Source organism: Gymnoscopelus microlampas (genome assembly GCF_963454915.1).
Source record: "Gymnoscopelus microlampas genome assembly, chromosome: 17".
Classification (NCBI taxonomy): domain Eukaryota; kingdom Metazoa; phylum Chordata; class Actinopteri; order Myctophiformes; family Myctophidae; genus Gymnoscopelus; species Gymnoscopelus microlampas.
This window is the reverse complement of record NC_139954.1, coordinates 9,127,602-9,142,335: the sequence shown is the minus strand read 5'-3', so window position 1 is coordinate 9,142,335 and position 14,734 is coordinate 9,127,602. Positions and strand designations below refer to the sequence as shown.

Here is a 14,734-nt window from a genome sequence, read left to right as displayed (position 1 = left end):
GAGACATTGTGCATAACGATTACTTTTACTTTTAGTAGGCTACTTATAGGCTGGCTAAGTATGTTTTGATGCCAATGCCAACACTTTTAATCCTACTTTTTTAATTTTGAATACAGGACGTTTGCTTGCAACAGAGTATTTCCACATTGTGCGTATTCATATTGATACCTGTTTTTTAAAAAGGTTTAAAAGGTTAAAGCATATTGTGATAGAAATCATTTACCTTATAACGTATTATTTGTGTCTCTCTCCTGAATTTACGAGCTTCCCTGAACACACTTTAGAACGCTACGCACGCTAGAGGCGACGGAGGTGACGTCATATTGCGGTGCCGCCAAGCCGCTCATGTTTGGTTTGAAAAATCTGTTTTTTTGCCGAGTAGTTACAGTCCTCTATTAGTCCTCTCTCTCTCTCTCTACTGACGTTTTATGATTTAAACACTCTTCATCTGTTGTCAGACAAACTAAACAAACAAACAGACAGACAGTGTGAGATTAGATTAATGTAAGTTTTAACCGATATAACCGAGCATCAGATATTATTGTTTTACTGTCACCAGTCTGCTAACGGCTCATCCATGGACATAGGTGTGTCTTCATCTCTTTATTACTTTTAGATTGTTTTATATTGTTCACAGTGATGGAAGAAGTACTCATGTTTTACTCTGTTACAAGTAAAAGTCCAGTATTCAAAATGTACTTGAGTAAAAGTACAAAAGTATTGGTATCAAAATGTACTAAGTACCTTATATTAAAAGTACTAAAATGTTTGAAAATAGCAGATCTACAAGCTCGATGCGTTGTGAGCTTGTAGATTGGCTATTACTAACTATACGAACAAATTGTGATACAATATTAAATATAGGCTATATTCTGATATTTTTATCGGTCATTGTCAGTCATTTCTTTGTGTATTTACGTTTTTTTTGTCATATCTGCCCGTGCAACTGGCAAGGCCTAAAAGTCACACAATTAAATCGTTAATCGCAATTATTTGATTGACAATTATCAATTAATAGTCGACTTAAATGTGTAATAGTGACAGCCCTAGTAGAGAGTCAGTAGAGAAACCACTCACTGCTAACAGGAGGTGTTTGTCTCCGCAGCGTCTTCTGAACCCATGACCCTGGGCTCCCCCACCTCCCCTAAACCGGGCCCCGGAGCCCAGTTCCTGCCGGGCTTTCTGATGGGGGACCTGCCCGCCCCCGCCAGCCCCCAACCACGAGCATTCAACCTGTCCACACCCACCACAGAACACAGGAGCTTTCAGCACACTGGTAACAACCATAACAACTGTACATCTCATTATGACAATAATAATAATAATAATAATAGTATGAATAGACAGGCCTGTCACAATTATAATGTGACAGGCACAATTATTCCTATCCTTAGTAATAATAACTAAGCGTGTAACCAACTAAAATAACTAGTTTTAGTACGAATAGTAATAGTCTGTTTATGTAGAGAAGAAAGTCATAGTTTTTATATTTATTATACTATTGTTTTTTTTTCTTCAGGAGGCCCTCAGCCTGTTGTCCCCGCCCCCAAAGACAAGAGTGGAGCACCGCCCATCCGCAGTATCTATGATGACCTGACCTCTACTGCCACACCGACCACACCTCTCAGCTCACACAAACAGGTAAGAACAGCAGACTCAGACATGGTTTAGCGCAGTGTTTCTCAACCTGAGGTCCAGGGCCCCCTTGGGGGACAAGGGGGAGGGGGGGGGGGGCTTGTTTCTATGGAGGTAGTCCAACATTTTAATAAACTGTCTTATTTGTCTCTCCAGCCTTTCTCAGTCTTCCAGTCTCCTTTGTTGGGATCAACTCCAGGAACAGGTAATACTACTCTATTACGGTACTAATCCTACTAGTAGAAGTACTTACCGGCACTACATATCAGTGGTGGAAGAAGTACTCAGATATTTTACTTAAGTAAAAGTATCAATACCACAGTATAAGAATATATAAAAAGACCTGTGTTCAAAATGTTACTTGAGTAAAAGTATACAAGTATTGGCATCAAAACATAAAATAGTACTAAAAGTAAAAGTACTAAAATGTTTGAAAATAGCGTCGCGATGCGACGTGTTGTGAGCTTGTAGATCGGCTATTTAGAAAATAGGCCTAAAGTGGTTAAAGTATGTTTTATAACATAATATATATCTGCAAAGTAACTAGTAACTAAACTTCCCTCCTCGTAACTGGTCAAACATCAGCCAAATTGTCTAATATATCCACAAGTTTCCTAGGTTGTGTGGGCATCACTTCCTGTCGATTTCATTGGATGTCTTTGGATTTGATTGGATTTGATTGGATCAAATCGACAGGAAGTGATGCCCACACACCCTAGGAAACTTGTGGATATATAATATAAGAAGGAGGCAAAACAAAATTATAGCCGATCTACAAGCTGCCTAAGGCGTTGTGAGCTTGTAAATCGGCTATTTTCACAATATTTATCTGTGGAACCGAGTCAAACTAAATGTGATGCCTACAATCCCAAGTGCTTGTCAGCGTGGGGGTAGGGTCCAGTTCAAATATGTTTTTTTTGGGGGGTTCGCGGCACTGAAAAGTTGGGAACCCTTGCTGTAATGAACAGTGAGGCGACTGAATCAACCCTGAAGGAGTTTTATTTCTCATTACTACAGGGCTTGGTTGAATGCTTGATTCTGATTGGTCAATCGCTGAATTCAGCGGTGTGTTATTTTTTGGAGTAATGACCGCTGAGCTCAACACCAGGCCGCTGACTAATCAGAGACTCCTGCTGCGCTGCTTGATTTTGTGCCGTATCCAACATGGCAGCCATGTAAACAAACGCACAATGTCATTTACAGCTAAACATAACCCTCAAGAATGTGTTTTTTAAAGCGTATAAAGCTATAGGCGACACGTTGCATGTGGAGGCACCTGGCATAAATTAATGGACTGCTTTCATTACCGTAAGCAATGAAATCCTTTGTTTCGTTGTTACTTTTGGATCAATTTATACATTTCTTTATTAAGTGGCCGTGTAATAAGCAGGTGATAAACATGCTCAAGCAGGATAATAGCCAGACGGAGAAGTGAAAGGAAAAAAATTAACAAGCGCAGCGGTCTGGATTTGAGGCTACTATATTACCATAGTAATCATTGCTATAAAGTATTTGCTCATTTGCTAACGGGGGTCTCCCTGTCTCTCCAGCTCTTTAGTAAACACAAGGGGAACCCTTACAGGACACAGGAAAAACAAGTGGAATTATCTCGCGGGTCCTTAAAAAGTCTTCAATTGTCTTAAAAAAAATATCGGGAATTTAAGGTCTTAATTTGTCTTAAATTTGACCAAATCTGACCGTAGGTATTACATTTGAAGATTATGTTTTTAAGGCTCATGGGATTATGAAAGCCATAAACATTTGTGCGTATTCTAGTGTTGAATTTTCCATAAAGATATGATGAAAGCAAAAGAAATGAGCAACATTTTGATACAAGTTGATAAACCGAAGCTATGAATACTATCATTCACAATACAGAGCTTTAACATTTTAACAAAACCTTTAGCCCAAAAATATCCCTAGTTGTACCAGTCATGACAAAATATTTGTTTGTAATGGGTGAATTTATTCTAACTGTACTGGTCGTTGTTAATCAGCTGTTTTTTCCTGTGTGTGTGTGTGTGTGTGTAGTGTCCAGTAGTTCATGCAGACAGGCAATACTGTCTCCAGCTCAGGTCGATCCCTTCTACAGCCAGGGGGAGGCGCTGTCGTCCGACGACCATTTGGACCAGACCTGGGTTACTGTGTTTGGGTACAAATACTACTACCACAGATAATAATAATAATATATTACTCTCTGAGTCTGCTACTATATCACTGCTTTTTGTACTATTACCACTACTAGTGCTATAGGATTATACTACTTGTACTCTTTCAAATACGTTTTAATTATGGAACTTTTCAATTGGAAACAATGTAATTAAAATGATTGTGTGTGTGTGTGCATGTGCATTAGGTTCCCACCAGCGTCTGCCTCCTACATCTTGCTGCAGTTTGCTCAGTATGGAAACGTTCTCAAACATACGGTAAGAAACACACAAAACACGCTTTCTTCACATGAAACAGGTGGTGTAAAGTAACGACGTAGACGTAATGTAGAGCCTTCGTCCTACTCCTCCCACCCAACACTCGTAGGAGTACGTGCAATGATATTATCACCCTCCCTGCCCGGCTTCCCTCCCCTGAACTCGAGCCAATGGTGTTCGTATAGACTCTCGACAAAGCCGGACGCACCGCGGACGGTGCATTTTTGAACCCACAACTTCCGCGGTGGAAGTACTTTCTGTTCCATTGGCGCGAAGCTTGGCCAATCGGTTAAGCCGACGGGTCGGGTTGGCCAATCAGGTTTTTTTATCCTGCATCCTGTATGAGTTCTCTCTCCTGGTTGGATGAAGTTGGTATCCCGACCTGAAAATGTATTTTCTGTTTATTAACCCATTTAGACCTATTAAACCTATACGTTGTTAAACCTTTTTTCAATCCGGTACAGCATCTGTGTCACATTAGCTGTTGGCTAACATTTATTTACACTTTTGGGATAAAGATTTGATGTTTTTCAGAAAACTTATGTCAGGGTTTAGAAGGTGTTTTTAGAATCAACCTCAGGTCTAAAATAAACTGGAGAGACCCGGTACTGACAAAACACTCCATAGAAATGATTACTATCACAATATAGAGCTATTTAACACTTATTTTAAAACACACACAAAATCCCGTACAGGACCTTTTTTTAAGGAGTTTAAACCGTGTTCAACAACAGAACCTTTGTTCATTGCATTGTGATCTCATGAACTCACACTTCATCCAGACAGTCAAGGTTATGAGAGAGAATTATGGTCCACGGGCCTCAGTCCTTATCTTAATGTGTTCAGCATTCCTTAACCACACCAACCCTAGCATCCCTATTCTGGGGCCCAACAACAACCCTAGGTGTTCTCCCTAGTCTGGGCACATCATAATCAGAAGAGCATTCATCGAAAAACAGCAGATCTACAAGATCAGCACTTGTGTGAGTGTGGTGAGATTATTAGGGTTAGTGTCCGGAACCGGTTTCATCACACTGTCAGAGCTGGTATGTGGACTTCACGTCTGCTGTACAATTATAATACCAGTGTTTCTCAAACTTTTTAATTTCAAGCACCACCATAACTGTGAGAGTGTACAAATGGAACCAAATGGACCCGTAAGGGTACATTTGGTTCCATTTGTACACTCACAGTTACAGAGCTGTATAGGGGTCCATTTGGAACCCCCCTCAAGTAACCCAGATGGTCCCTGGACCCCACTTTGAGAACCACTACAATAATATGTATGCAATACTGTATGTAGTACGATTACATTTTTCTTCATAAAATGTTTTTAATGAAGGCCGAAAGTATATCGATTTTTTTTTTTCAAACATAGGAACCGAATCGAAATCGTTAAAATCCTTAAAGAGGATATTAGATCTAGAGATTATAGATCTGGTATTTTTGTAAAATGCTTTTGTAAAAAGAACAAAAAACATAAAATCTGTATGTGTATGTCTCTTGTATGTGTGTGTGTGTGTGTGTGTGTGTGTGTGTGTGTGCAGATGTCCAGTCCAGGTAACTGGATGCATCTGCAGTACCAGTCGGTGCTGCAGGCCAGGAAGGCTCTGTCTAAAGATGGCAAAGTGTTTGGAGACTGGCTCATGGTGGGAGTGAAGCCCTGCATCGACAAGGTGAGTGTCCAAGCTTATTATAGTTAAGCATTTTTTCCATTCCTTTTCATTTATATTTCATTTGTACCTTCTTTTTTTCCTGAAACGAGGCAATCTGAATTGCTTCCACCTGACCATCATGAGCCGTTCATACCCCTGCTCGGCATGGCTCACACTCGCGCTAGTGTAAAACCTTTACTGCTCAAATGGCTATTGCAATGCGTGAAATTGTAAGAGAAGAAATTACTTTAGCTTTTGACACCATGCTACATTGAGTTAATCAGTGTCTGGATGAGCTCAAAATCGGTTTTCAATTTCAGTTTAGTTTGAATTGTTTTTTAAAGTGGGTTTACTAGATTATTTTATATATATATATATATATATACCGGGTATATAAAATAATAATGTGTTTTTGCAAAGTTTTAGTTTAGTTTATTTTGTGTTAGTTTTAGGTTAATGATTGGCGTGCAGAGAATAGCAGATATTGTAGTTCTGCTATTTTCTGCCATTCTCGGCGTGCAACGCCATCGCACGACGACGGAGCATTAATCAGGCTTGAGATAATTAAATCGAGTATTAGAAAATATTAAATAAATAATAAACATTGCTGTTTTGAATTGTTGAAGTCCGCACAAGTTTATTAATACAAACGTGTGTGTGTGTGTGTGTGTGTGTGTGTGTGTGTGTTTCTAGAGTGTGATGGAGTCTTCAGAAGCAGTGAACTCCTCCATCTGCAGCCCCACTCCCTCGGCTCTCCTCTCTCCTGCTCACATTCTGCCCTCGACTCCTCGCTCCTCCATGAGACCGCTCAGCGCTGCTTACAAAGCCTCCAGCGATGACTACCAGGTAATCCACATCACCCATTCTCAACCCCCCCCCCCCCCCCCCTACATTGACCCGTTAATCCACTGCCAACGGCTAATCTCAGAACGTCCATCGTAGTGCCAAGCTATTTCTTACCTTTTTTGTTTTTTTGATTCCGTCATAGGCCCCGCTAAATCCGTTTAAAATCCGCGTTCATTTGGTTCGACACAAACACGGGACCCGACGGAACAAAACGCTGAAAACCGTGCCGCGATCCGACCAGCCATTTTGGAGAACGAGAGCAAAACGTTACAATGGGGGATGCGGAGAGAAAAACAACAAGCCGAGATAATGGCGTCCAAAGTTGATCGCTAGACAGGAAACGGAGGCGGGACAAAAACCGGAAACAGTATTATTTCGTTTCCGGTCCGCCCCCTTCGAAACCGGAAGTGCAAAAAAAATCTGGAATCTGCACCTGCACGATTTAACATGGGAAAACACCCGCCCCGTAGGACTACGGGAACGGCAGTTAACGGTTGGATTTAACGGCCCGTAGGACTACGGGCCTGGCAGTGGATGTGTTAAGACCTGAGGCCGATTCTACAAATGCCTTGTAAATCAGTGGTTCTCAAACGTTTTCATGTCAAGGACCCCCCAAAATGATATGTATTTGGACGCGGGCCCCCATGTGAAAATGTTTGGTGCCAGGGTCCCCCCAGAAGAGAAAATGATTCACTCTTTCAAGTTTTTCTCAAAAATAGCAGATGTACAAGCTCACAGCTCAGCATGAAGTGACGTGCTGTGAGCTTGTAGATCTTCTATTTTTGATAGTTATGATTTTCTTTCTCAAAGGTCTTTCAAGTCTTTCAAAATGTGGTCAGATCAGTGTGGTCAAGAAGAAGTGAGTGGAGATCACAAAGTGAGAGTTAGGTCTAGCAGCAAAAGGAGCGATGTGCATCTGGGAACTGCATTGGAAGCCCCCCTGACTCCACCGGAAGTTGAGCAGATGGTCCTTGTAGATAATTGTGTTCTTTCTGCGAACATGTTAATGTTCCTAAACTATGTCTTAACGCTAATTGATATAAACCAAGATAAGACAGGAAATTAACCTTCTGAAGTACCTCTGTCAGTGAGAGCCTTGCACCCTCAGCATAGTGCAATACATGATTTACTCTATGTTAACACATTGCCTGCCTAAGACGTATATATACGTCATTTAGAAATCAGCTGTTGCGTGCCAATGACGTATATATACGTCTTTAGGTCTTTTCAGTGGATTACAAAATATGGCACTCTTCCCCAACCTGTCCGTTTATATAGGACCTCTAGATGATAGAGAACCAGAAAAATCATGTGAATTAATCAAACAGCTCAAAACAGCCCTGAAAATCAAGTGATTGTGCAAACCAAAACACACAGGAGAAGAGGAGAGACAAGTTGGGTGATCAAGCGAGTGGCCTGGCCCTGTTGTAGCCAGAGAGCGCAGCAGGAGACTTGCTCCGCCCCTCTCACACACACACACAATTCAATGGGCTTTATTGGCACACACACACACACACACACACACACACACACACACACACACACACACACACACACACACACACACACACACACACACACACACACACACACACACACACACACACACACACACACACACACACACACACACACACACACACACAGAGGAGTGGGAGGAGTGGGAGGAGTTGTACCAGTACGATCGGAGTAACAAACACACACACACACACACACACACACACACACAGGAGTGGGAGGAGTTGTATAAACCAAAACAAACAGGAGAGCAGAGAAAAGTTGTGTGATCAACCGCGTGACCGACCGTGTTGTAGACAGAGAGAGAGAGTGTAGCAGCAAGAGAGACACACATGCGAGGAGTAGGCGAAAGTACTCCACCACTTGAGACATGGCTGGGAAAAAAAACCGCAAGAAGCGAGGAGGTCCAAAGCCTGGTCCGCGCCAGCGAACGCTGGATGAGACAATGCACTTTACTGGACCCCCCCCCCCTCCACGACAGGACGAGACGGACTCCGAGGTGGACGAAGGCGAGGAGAAGCGAGAGGAGAAGCGAAACGAGAAGCGCGAGGATCGCGAGGATCGCGAGGAGATACCCCCGTGTGTGTTTGAGGGACATGATGATGAGGAGGTCTACACCGGGGGCCGGGTGCTCCGTTCAAGTACCCGAATCAACAGCCATTGTCGCCCGGTTGAAACCGAGGGCGAGGACGGGAGTGAGGACGGGAGTGACGCGAGTTTGGATTTCTCCGACGGAGATCAGGGCTCTGACTGGGAGCCAATTCCAAGGGGATCGACTTCTCCATTTACCAGTGGTAAGAATACATACTTTGTTTTATCATGCTTCACCTTGATATGTGTAGAAAGTATGTGTGGGGCTCTACAGCTAAACAGGGTCGGACATATAGACTAATTCACAGATGCGCAACCTGTAGCGCATGTTGTGGTGCGGAGGGCAGCCGCTTGGATTCGTTTACAGTATGTGTGTCACACTAATACTTCAATATTCAATGGAGAGAACCAGGGTGGGAGAGATCTGTGTGAAAACGCACACACACACACACACACACACACACACACACACACACACACACACACACGCGCTCATGGTAGCTATCTATCTGCCCCCGTGCCCCGTTGCCTTTTTTTTTCTCCACTGACCATCCAAGCAGCTTTCCATTCCTTGTTTTCCTGATGAAATGATGTATTTATTGTAACTCTCTATGCATGTAATGTATTTGATTATGATGATGAGAGTAGATGCAGTAAGCTAACTATCTCTGCATGTATTGTGTGGACTAAAAGTAGCAGATCTACAAGCTTGTTGTGAGCTTGTAGATCTGGCTTTTTTTTTGGGGGGTGGAAGGCCAGGTGCAACACCCCCCCCCGCCTGATCTATGTACATCAAAGGGAACTAAGGTCAGGTTATCTAAACAGGTTTTGATCATGTTGAGGTTCACCATCAGGTCATGTCAACAATAGTTTTCATTATGTTATGGTTCAACAATAGGCCATGTCAACAAAACGTTTTCATCCTGTTGTGGTTCAACATCATGTTGTGTCAACAAGCATTTTCAAAATTCCCTTTGATGTAATTTTACTGTGACACTAGCTGCATGGTATATGTGTCGCTCTGAGTCTGTATAAGAGTATTTGCTAATGCCTAAATTGTAAATTGATTTGATTTCAGAGGAGGATGCGTGTGCTGGTGCTGAGCCCACATCTCCTGGCGAGCCCACATCTCCTATGTCTGCTGTTAGCCTTAGCAGAGGTAAGAACCTTTTTTGTAAATGTAATGTCTTCTCTCATTCATTCTAAGTGCCATAAAGTCATGCACCACCACCAAACTATTTATTTTACTGTGATTGCAGACATGGAGTTGGATGAGGCAGAGCCTTCTTCTACCGCAGTACCACCACCTGTCAGTGGTAAAAGAAGTGGTAATTACATATTTCTATAATTTTTACACACACACACACACACACACACACACACACACACACACACACACACACACACACACACACACACACACACACACACACACACACACACACACACACACACACACGGTAGATATCTGCCCTGTTGTCTCCACTGACCATCCAAGTAGCTTTCCATTCCTGGTTTTCCCATTATGGACAATACTGATAAAATGAAATGATGTATTTATTCTGTATCTATCTTTGCATGTGATGTATTTGATTATGATGACGATGTAGCCTATGCATTTACTATGTCAGTAGATGCAGTTGGCTAACTCTCTCTGCATGTATTGTGTGGTGCACTAAAAATAGCAGATCTACAAGCTTGTTGTGTATTTTATGGTAATTGGGTATTTTTATAATTTACAGGTGGTGGTAGGCCCCGCAAGAGTGTTCCAGCTGAAGCTCATGTGTGGTCTGAGACAGACTGGCAGCCGAGGGAGGACATCCCATTCTCTGCTTCGCCGGGTCCTCGCAATGGTGCAGCTGAGCTTCAGTCGGACAAACCAGTGGACTTTCTGGAGCTCTTCATATCTGATGAGCTGCTTGAGATGATATGCAAACAAACCAATTTGTACGCCGAGCAGTTCATCCCGGACGTGGAGCATCCGTATGGCAGAGCACATTCGTGGAAACCTGTCACAGTGGGGGAAATGAAGAACTTTTTGGCCTTGCAGTTCCTCACTGGGCTTATACGCAAACCTGACCTAGTACTTTATTGGTCCACTGATGAGGCTTTGTATTCACCCTACTTTTCCAAAACCATGCCTCGGAACAGGTACCAACTCATTTGGCGCTTTCTGCACTTCACTGACAATAGTATGATTGATGCTTCTGACAAGCTGTGTAAAATTCGTCCAGTTTTGACCTATCTCACCAACAAATTCCGAGACATGTTTATGCCATCAGAAAACATCAGCATTGATGAAGGTATGCTTCTGTGGCGAGGGCGACTTTCCTTCAAAGTGTACAACCCACTAAAACCAATAAAGTATGGCATCAAATCATACATCTTGTGTGACTCCCAGACAGGCTACTGCTTCAATATGAAGCCATACTGTGGAACATATTCTTCTCTAGAAGACACGATCACCTTCCTGATCGATGGTTTGGAAGGGTTTGGGTACAGGCTCTATATGGACAATTTTTACAATTCCGTAAAGATGTTTCACTTTCTTCTCCGTAAGAAAATACATGCCTGTGGTACCCTGAGAAAGAACAGAGGCGAACCAAAAGCCATTAGGGAGCTAACAAATGCCAGCCTGAAAGCAGGCGAACGGAAGGTGCTCAACAATGGAGAAATGATGGTGATGGCTTGGAGGGACAAGCGGATTGTTCGTATGCTCACCACTCTCCACAAGGACGAGATGGACACATGTTATGTGTGGCAGAAAGGCCATAAAGAAAAAGTGGGTCTGGAGAAGCCTGTATGTGTCATACAATACAACCAACACATGAATGGCGTGGACAAACTTGACCAAAACACCAGTTATTATCCTTTTGTCAGGAAGACGGCCAAGTGGACCAGCAAATATGTTGTTTATCTTTTTCAGGTCAGTTTGTTCAATGCGTTTGTCCTGTACAAGAAAAAGTGGGGAGAGGAGGGCAGCTGTAAATGCATGTTTTCCTTCATTCTAAGTGTCCTCAAATCCTGGGCCAACGTGGGACATGTGCAAGCCAGTGATGGCCCACCTGCCCCAGACCTACCACCACGCACTCCTAGGGCACCATACTTAGACCCTGCAAACAGGTTGAATCAAAATGTCGCTGGCCATGAAATTGTCCCGATCCCCCCCTCCCGCAAGAAAAAGAACGCCCAAAAAAGATGCAGGGTTTGTGCTGTAAAGGGGGAGCGTAAAGACACAAGGTACATGTGTAAAGGCTGTCTGATCCCGATGCATGCTGGGAAATGCTACACAGTGTACCACTCAAAGCTGGCATATGCCAAATAATTTCATTGTATTGTATTGTATTGCGCGCACACACACACACACACACACACACACACACACACACACACACACACACACACACACACACACACACACACACACACACACACACACACACACACACACACACACACACACACAATGTTGTGTGTCATGTTTTACTTTACAGACTGTTTCAGTTTCAGGGCCAAGCAACACACACAACTAAGCTTGCACTTGAATTGTGGAAATGTGAAAAAGCTATATAAAATTCTATTCAAAAGCACTTTCTGAGTGTTGTTAGTCTGTGCAGATGTCTGATGTCAGTGATGTGCCACTGGAGGCCAAAATAAAAGGGTCAAATCAATTTTCTGCCTGAAAGAGTCTTTTTCACTAAAACGCTGTTTTCTCTGGTTTCTGTTCCCAAACAGCTGTTTTTGGTGAAAGCAAGCTATATTCAACTACCAATAGCAAAAGAACGGAACATGCTACAAACTCACTTTTTTTTCTGTTGAAAGAAGAGATTCTAATCTTTGTTTTGAGATATTCCATGTGATCATAGTCATAGCACAACATATTCAAAATATTCTTCAAAGATTAGTCAGAATACTGAAAAACCCTGGCAGAGGCTACAGACTGCTCTAGAAAAACTCTGGCAGGCAATGTGTTAAAGGTGCTAGGGCCTTTAAAGACATGTTTAGGTTAGCCAAAGTCACACGCATACAGTTATGAGTTATAGCATGTTTTCATGCAGGCCATTCCATTACCTAATATTTCATGCAAGTCTATCCATGACCTAATGTATAACGCACACTCACTATATGATAATCACTACAATGGGTTAATATGTATTTGGCCGCAAGATTTTCTTGTGAATAGATCTACAAGCACATCGCTTCGTGTTGTGACCTTGTATGTATAATGGGTTTAAAGTGGTTAAACTGATTGTGATGCTATATTATTAATTAATTTGGCTGGGGACCCACCTGAACCTCCCCCTAAGGACCCCACCTTGAGAACCACATCACACGCACACAACCACCAGTGGTGGAAGAAGTACTCAGATATTATAATGTTTTTTTTACTTAACTGAAGTATAAGTAGCAATACAACTGTTTCACATTAAAAGCCTGTACTCATTATTCAGAATATCCCATTTCTCACACACTCTTTCAAAATGTGATCTACAAGCTCAGAACGTGTTGCACCGTGATGAGCGTTCTGAGCTTGTCGATCTGCTATTTTCTAAATGTGCTTGGTTACTTTTCGCCACTAGGTGCTGACAGACAGACAGACGCCACGGAAAGAAGACAGCGTGGTCTCCAAGGCCATGACCTATATGTTCGGCTGGTGACCTTACCCCAGTGCATCCTGGGATACCTGCCATGTCTGACCTGTTAGTGTGTGTGTGTGTGTGTGTGTGTGTGTGTGTGTGTGCGTGTGTGTGTGTGTGTGTGTGTGTGTGTGTGTGTGTGTGTGTGTGTGTGCTTGCGTGCATGCATGTTATTTGTACAAATCATGACAAAATGTTTGTTTCTAATGGTTGAATTTTCTAACTGTACGGTGTTTGTCAATTAGTTTTTTTTCCTATTCTGTTATTGTATCAAATCTGTTAAGAATAAAGTTTCATGTAAAACTCAGCTACAGTGTGTGTATTTGTGTTTACTTTGCCCTACATACTTCTATTCGTACTAGTAGAGTGGGAAGAAGGGGGTATCAGACACCCACCAGATTTCACTTCACTTACTGTATTGCACCTGTAGTAGATTGTCAATTAAAACTGTTTGTGGAGGCATACTATTATTTCAGATGTCAAATGAAATGAATTCAGGTAAACGGACAACAAGTGTAGCTAATGTAAGTGCCCACATTGACACTTACAGAGCTGTAACTCTGAGAGGGTATACATGGAACCAAATGGAGCCTTACACACGTTGTGAGCTTGTAGATGTGGTCCATTCGGTTCTATTTGTAAGCTCTCAGAGTTATGGGGAGCCTTGAAATGTACACATTTGAGAACCACTGCTATACCTTTTGAAATAACCAAAAGGATTGTAAGAACATATCCCCAGCTGGGCCCAAGAGTTCAACACATTTAATCCCTGTACGAGTGGATCAGATTTTTGGATTTTGGCTGTAAAGATATCATTTGATGAATCAAACTTCTATTTCTTATTGACACACCACAAAGTCGAACACACCACAAAGTCGAAATGGTGCCTGGCTTTTGACTCACATTCTTCATGTTGCTACATCAGGCTGTGTTTGTCCTTGGAATGAATCAAACTGTTGGACTATTGTTCGTGATGAGACTGTTCATCCATGATGGGGGGGGGGGGGGGGGTGTTGTGAGCTCTGGTTTGTGGGTAAGCCTGTCTGTCTGTCTCCTCTGCCAATCATGTGGGTGCGTGTGGCGCTGTAGGTGGGCAGGTGAGGGGTGAGGCTGGAGCAGAGGTTGACAGTGGGTGACAGTATGTGCTGCTCTGTGGGGCGTCCAGGAGGTCTTAGTCAAGTGGGAGTGAGTGTAGTACGAACAAATTGTCTCGTCATTACCGTACTGAACTAGATAAAATGTCGAGTAAATTCTGGTCCCAACTGGTTGAACCGTGCCTCAAATACCGACTATCCAAATGGACTGAAGATGAGCTGGTCAGGGGTTTAAAAAAGAGAGATGGTCTCCAGAAGCTTTTCAGTGGTGTCAGGAGAAGAACAGGTCTACTGTACCATGGACGCAGGCTGCTGGAAGCAATGCTGAACCC

The 14,734-nt window shown here is 42.7% G+C and overlaps 1 protein-coding gene across 1 annotated transcript; it reads left to right on the top strand.

Moving 5' to 3' along the window:
• Window positions 1-338: 338 nt before the first annotated feature.
• nup35 (nucleoporin 35) lies at window positions 339-13,615 on the top strand. The gene is made up of 9 exons (XM_084085029.1): window positions 339-587; window positions 1,106-1,276; window positions 1,520-1,641; window positions 1,792-1,840; window positions 3,667-3,787; window positions 3,992-4,061; window positions 5,609-5,737; window positions 6,410-6,562; window positions 13,252-13,615. The coding sequence occupies exons 1-9, from the start codon at window positions 578-580 to the stop codon at window positions 13,327-13,329; spliced, it is 903 nt and encodes a 300-aa protein (XP_083941155.1). The 5' UTR covers window positions 339-577; the 3' UTR covers window positions 13,330-13,615.
• Window positions 13,616-14,734: the final 1,119 nt, after the last annotated feature.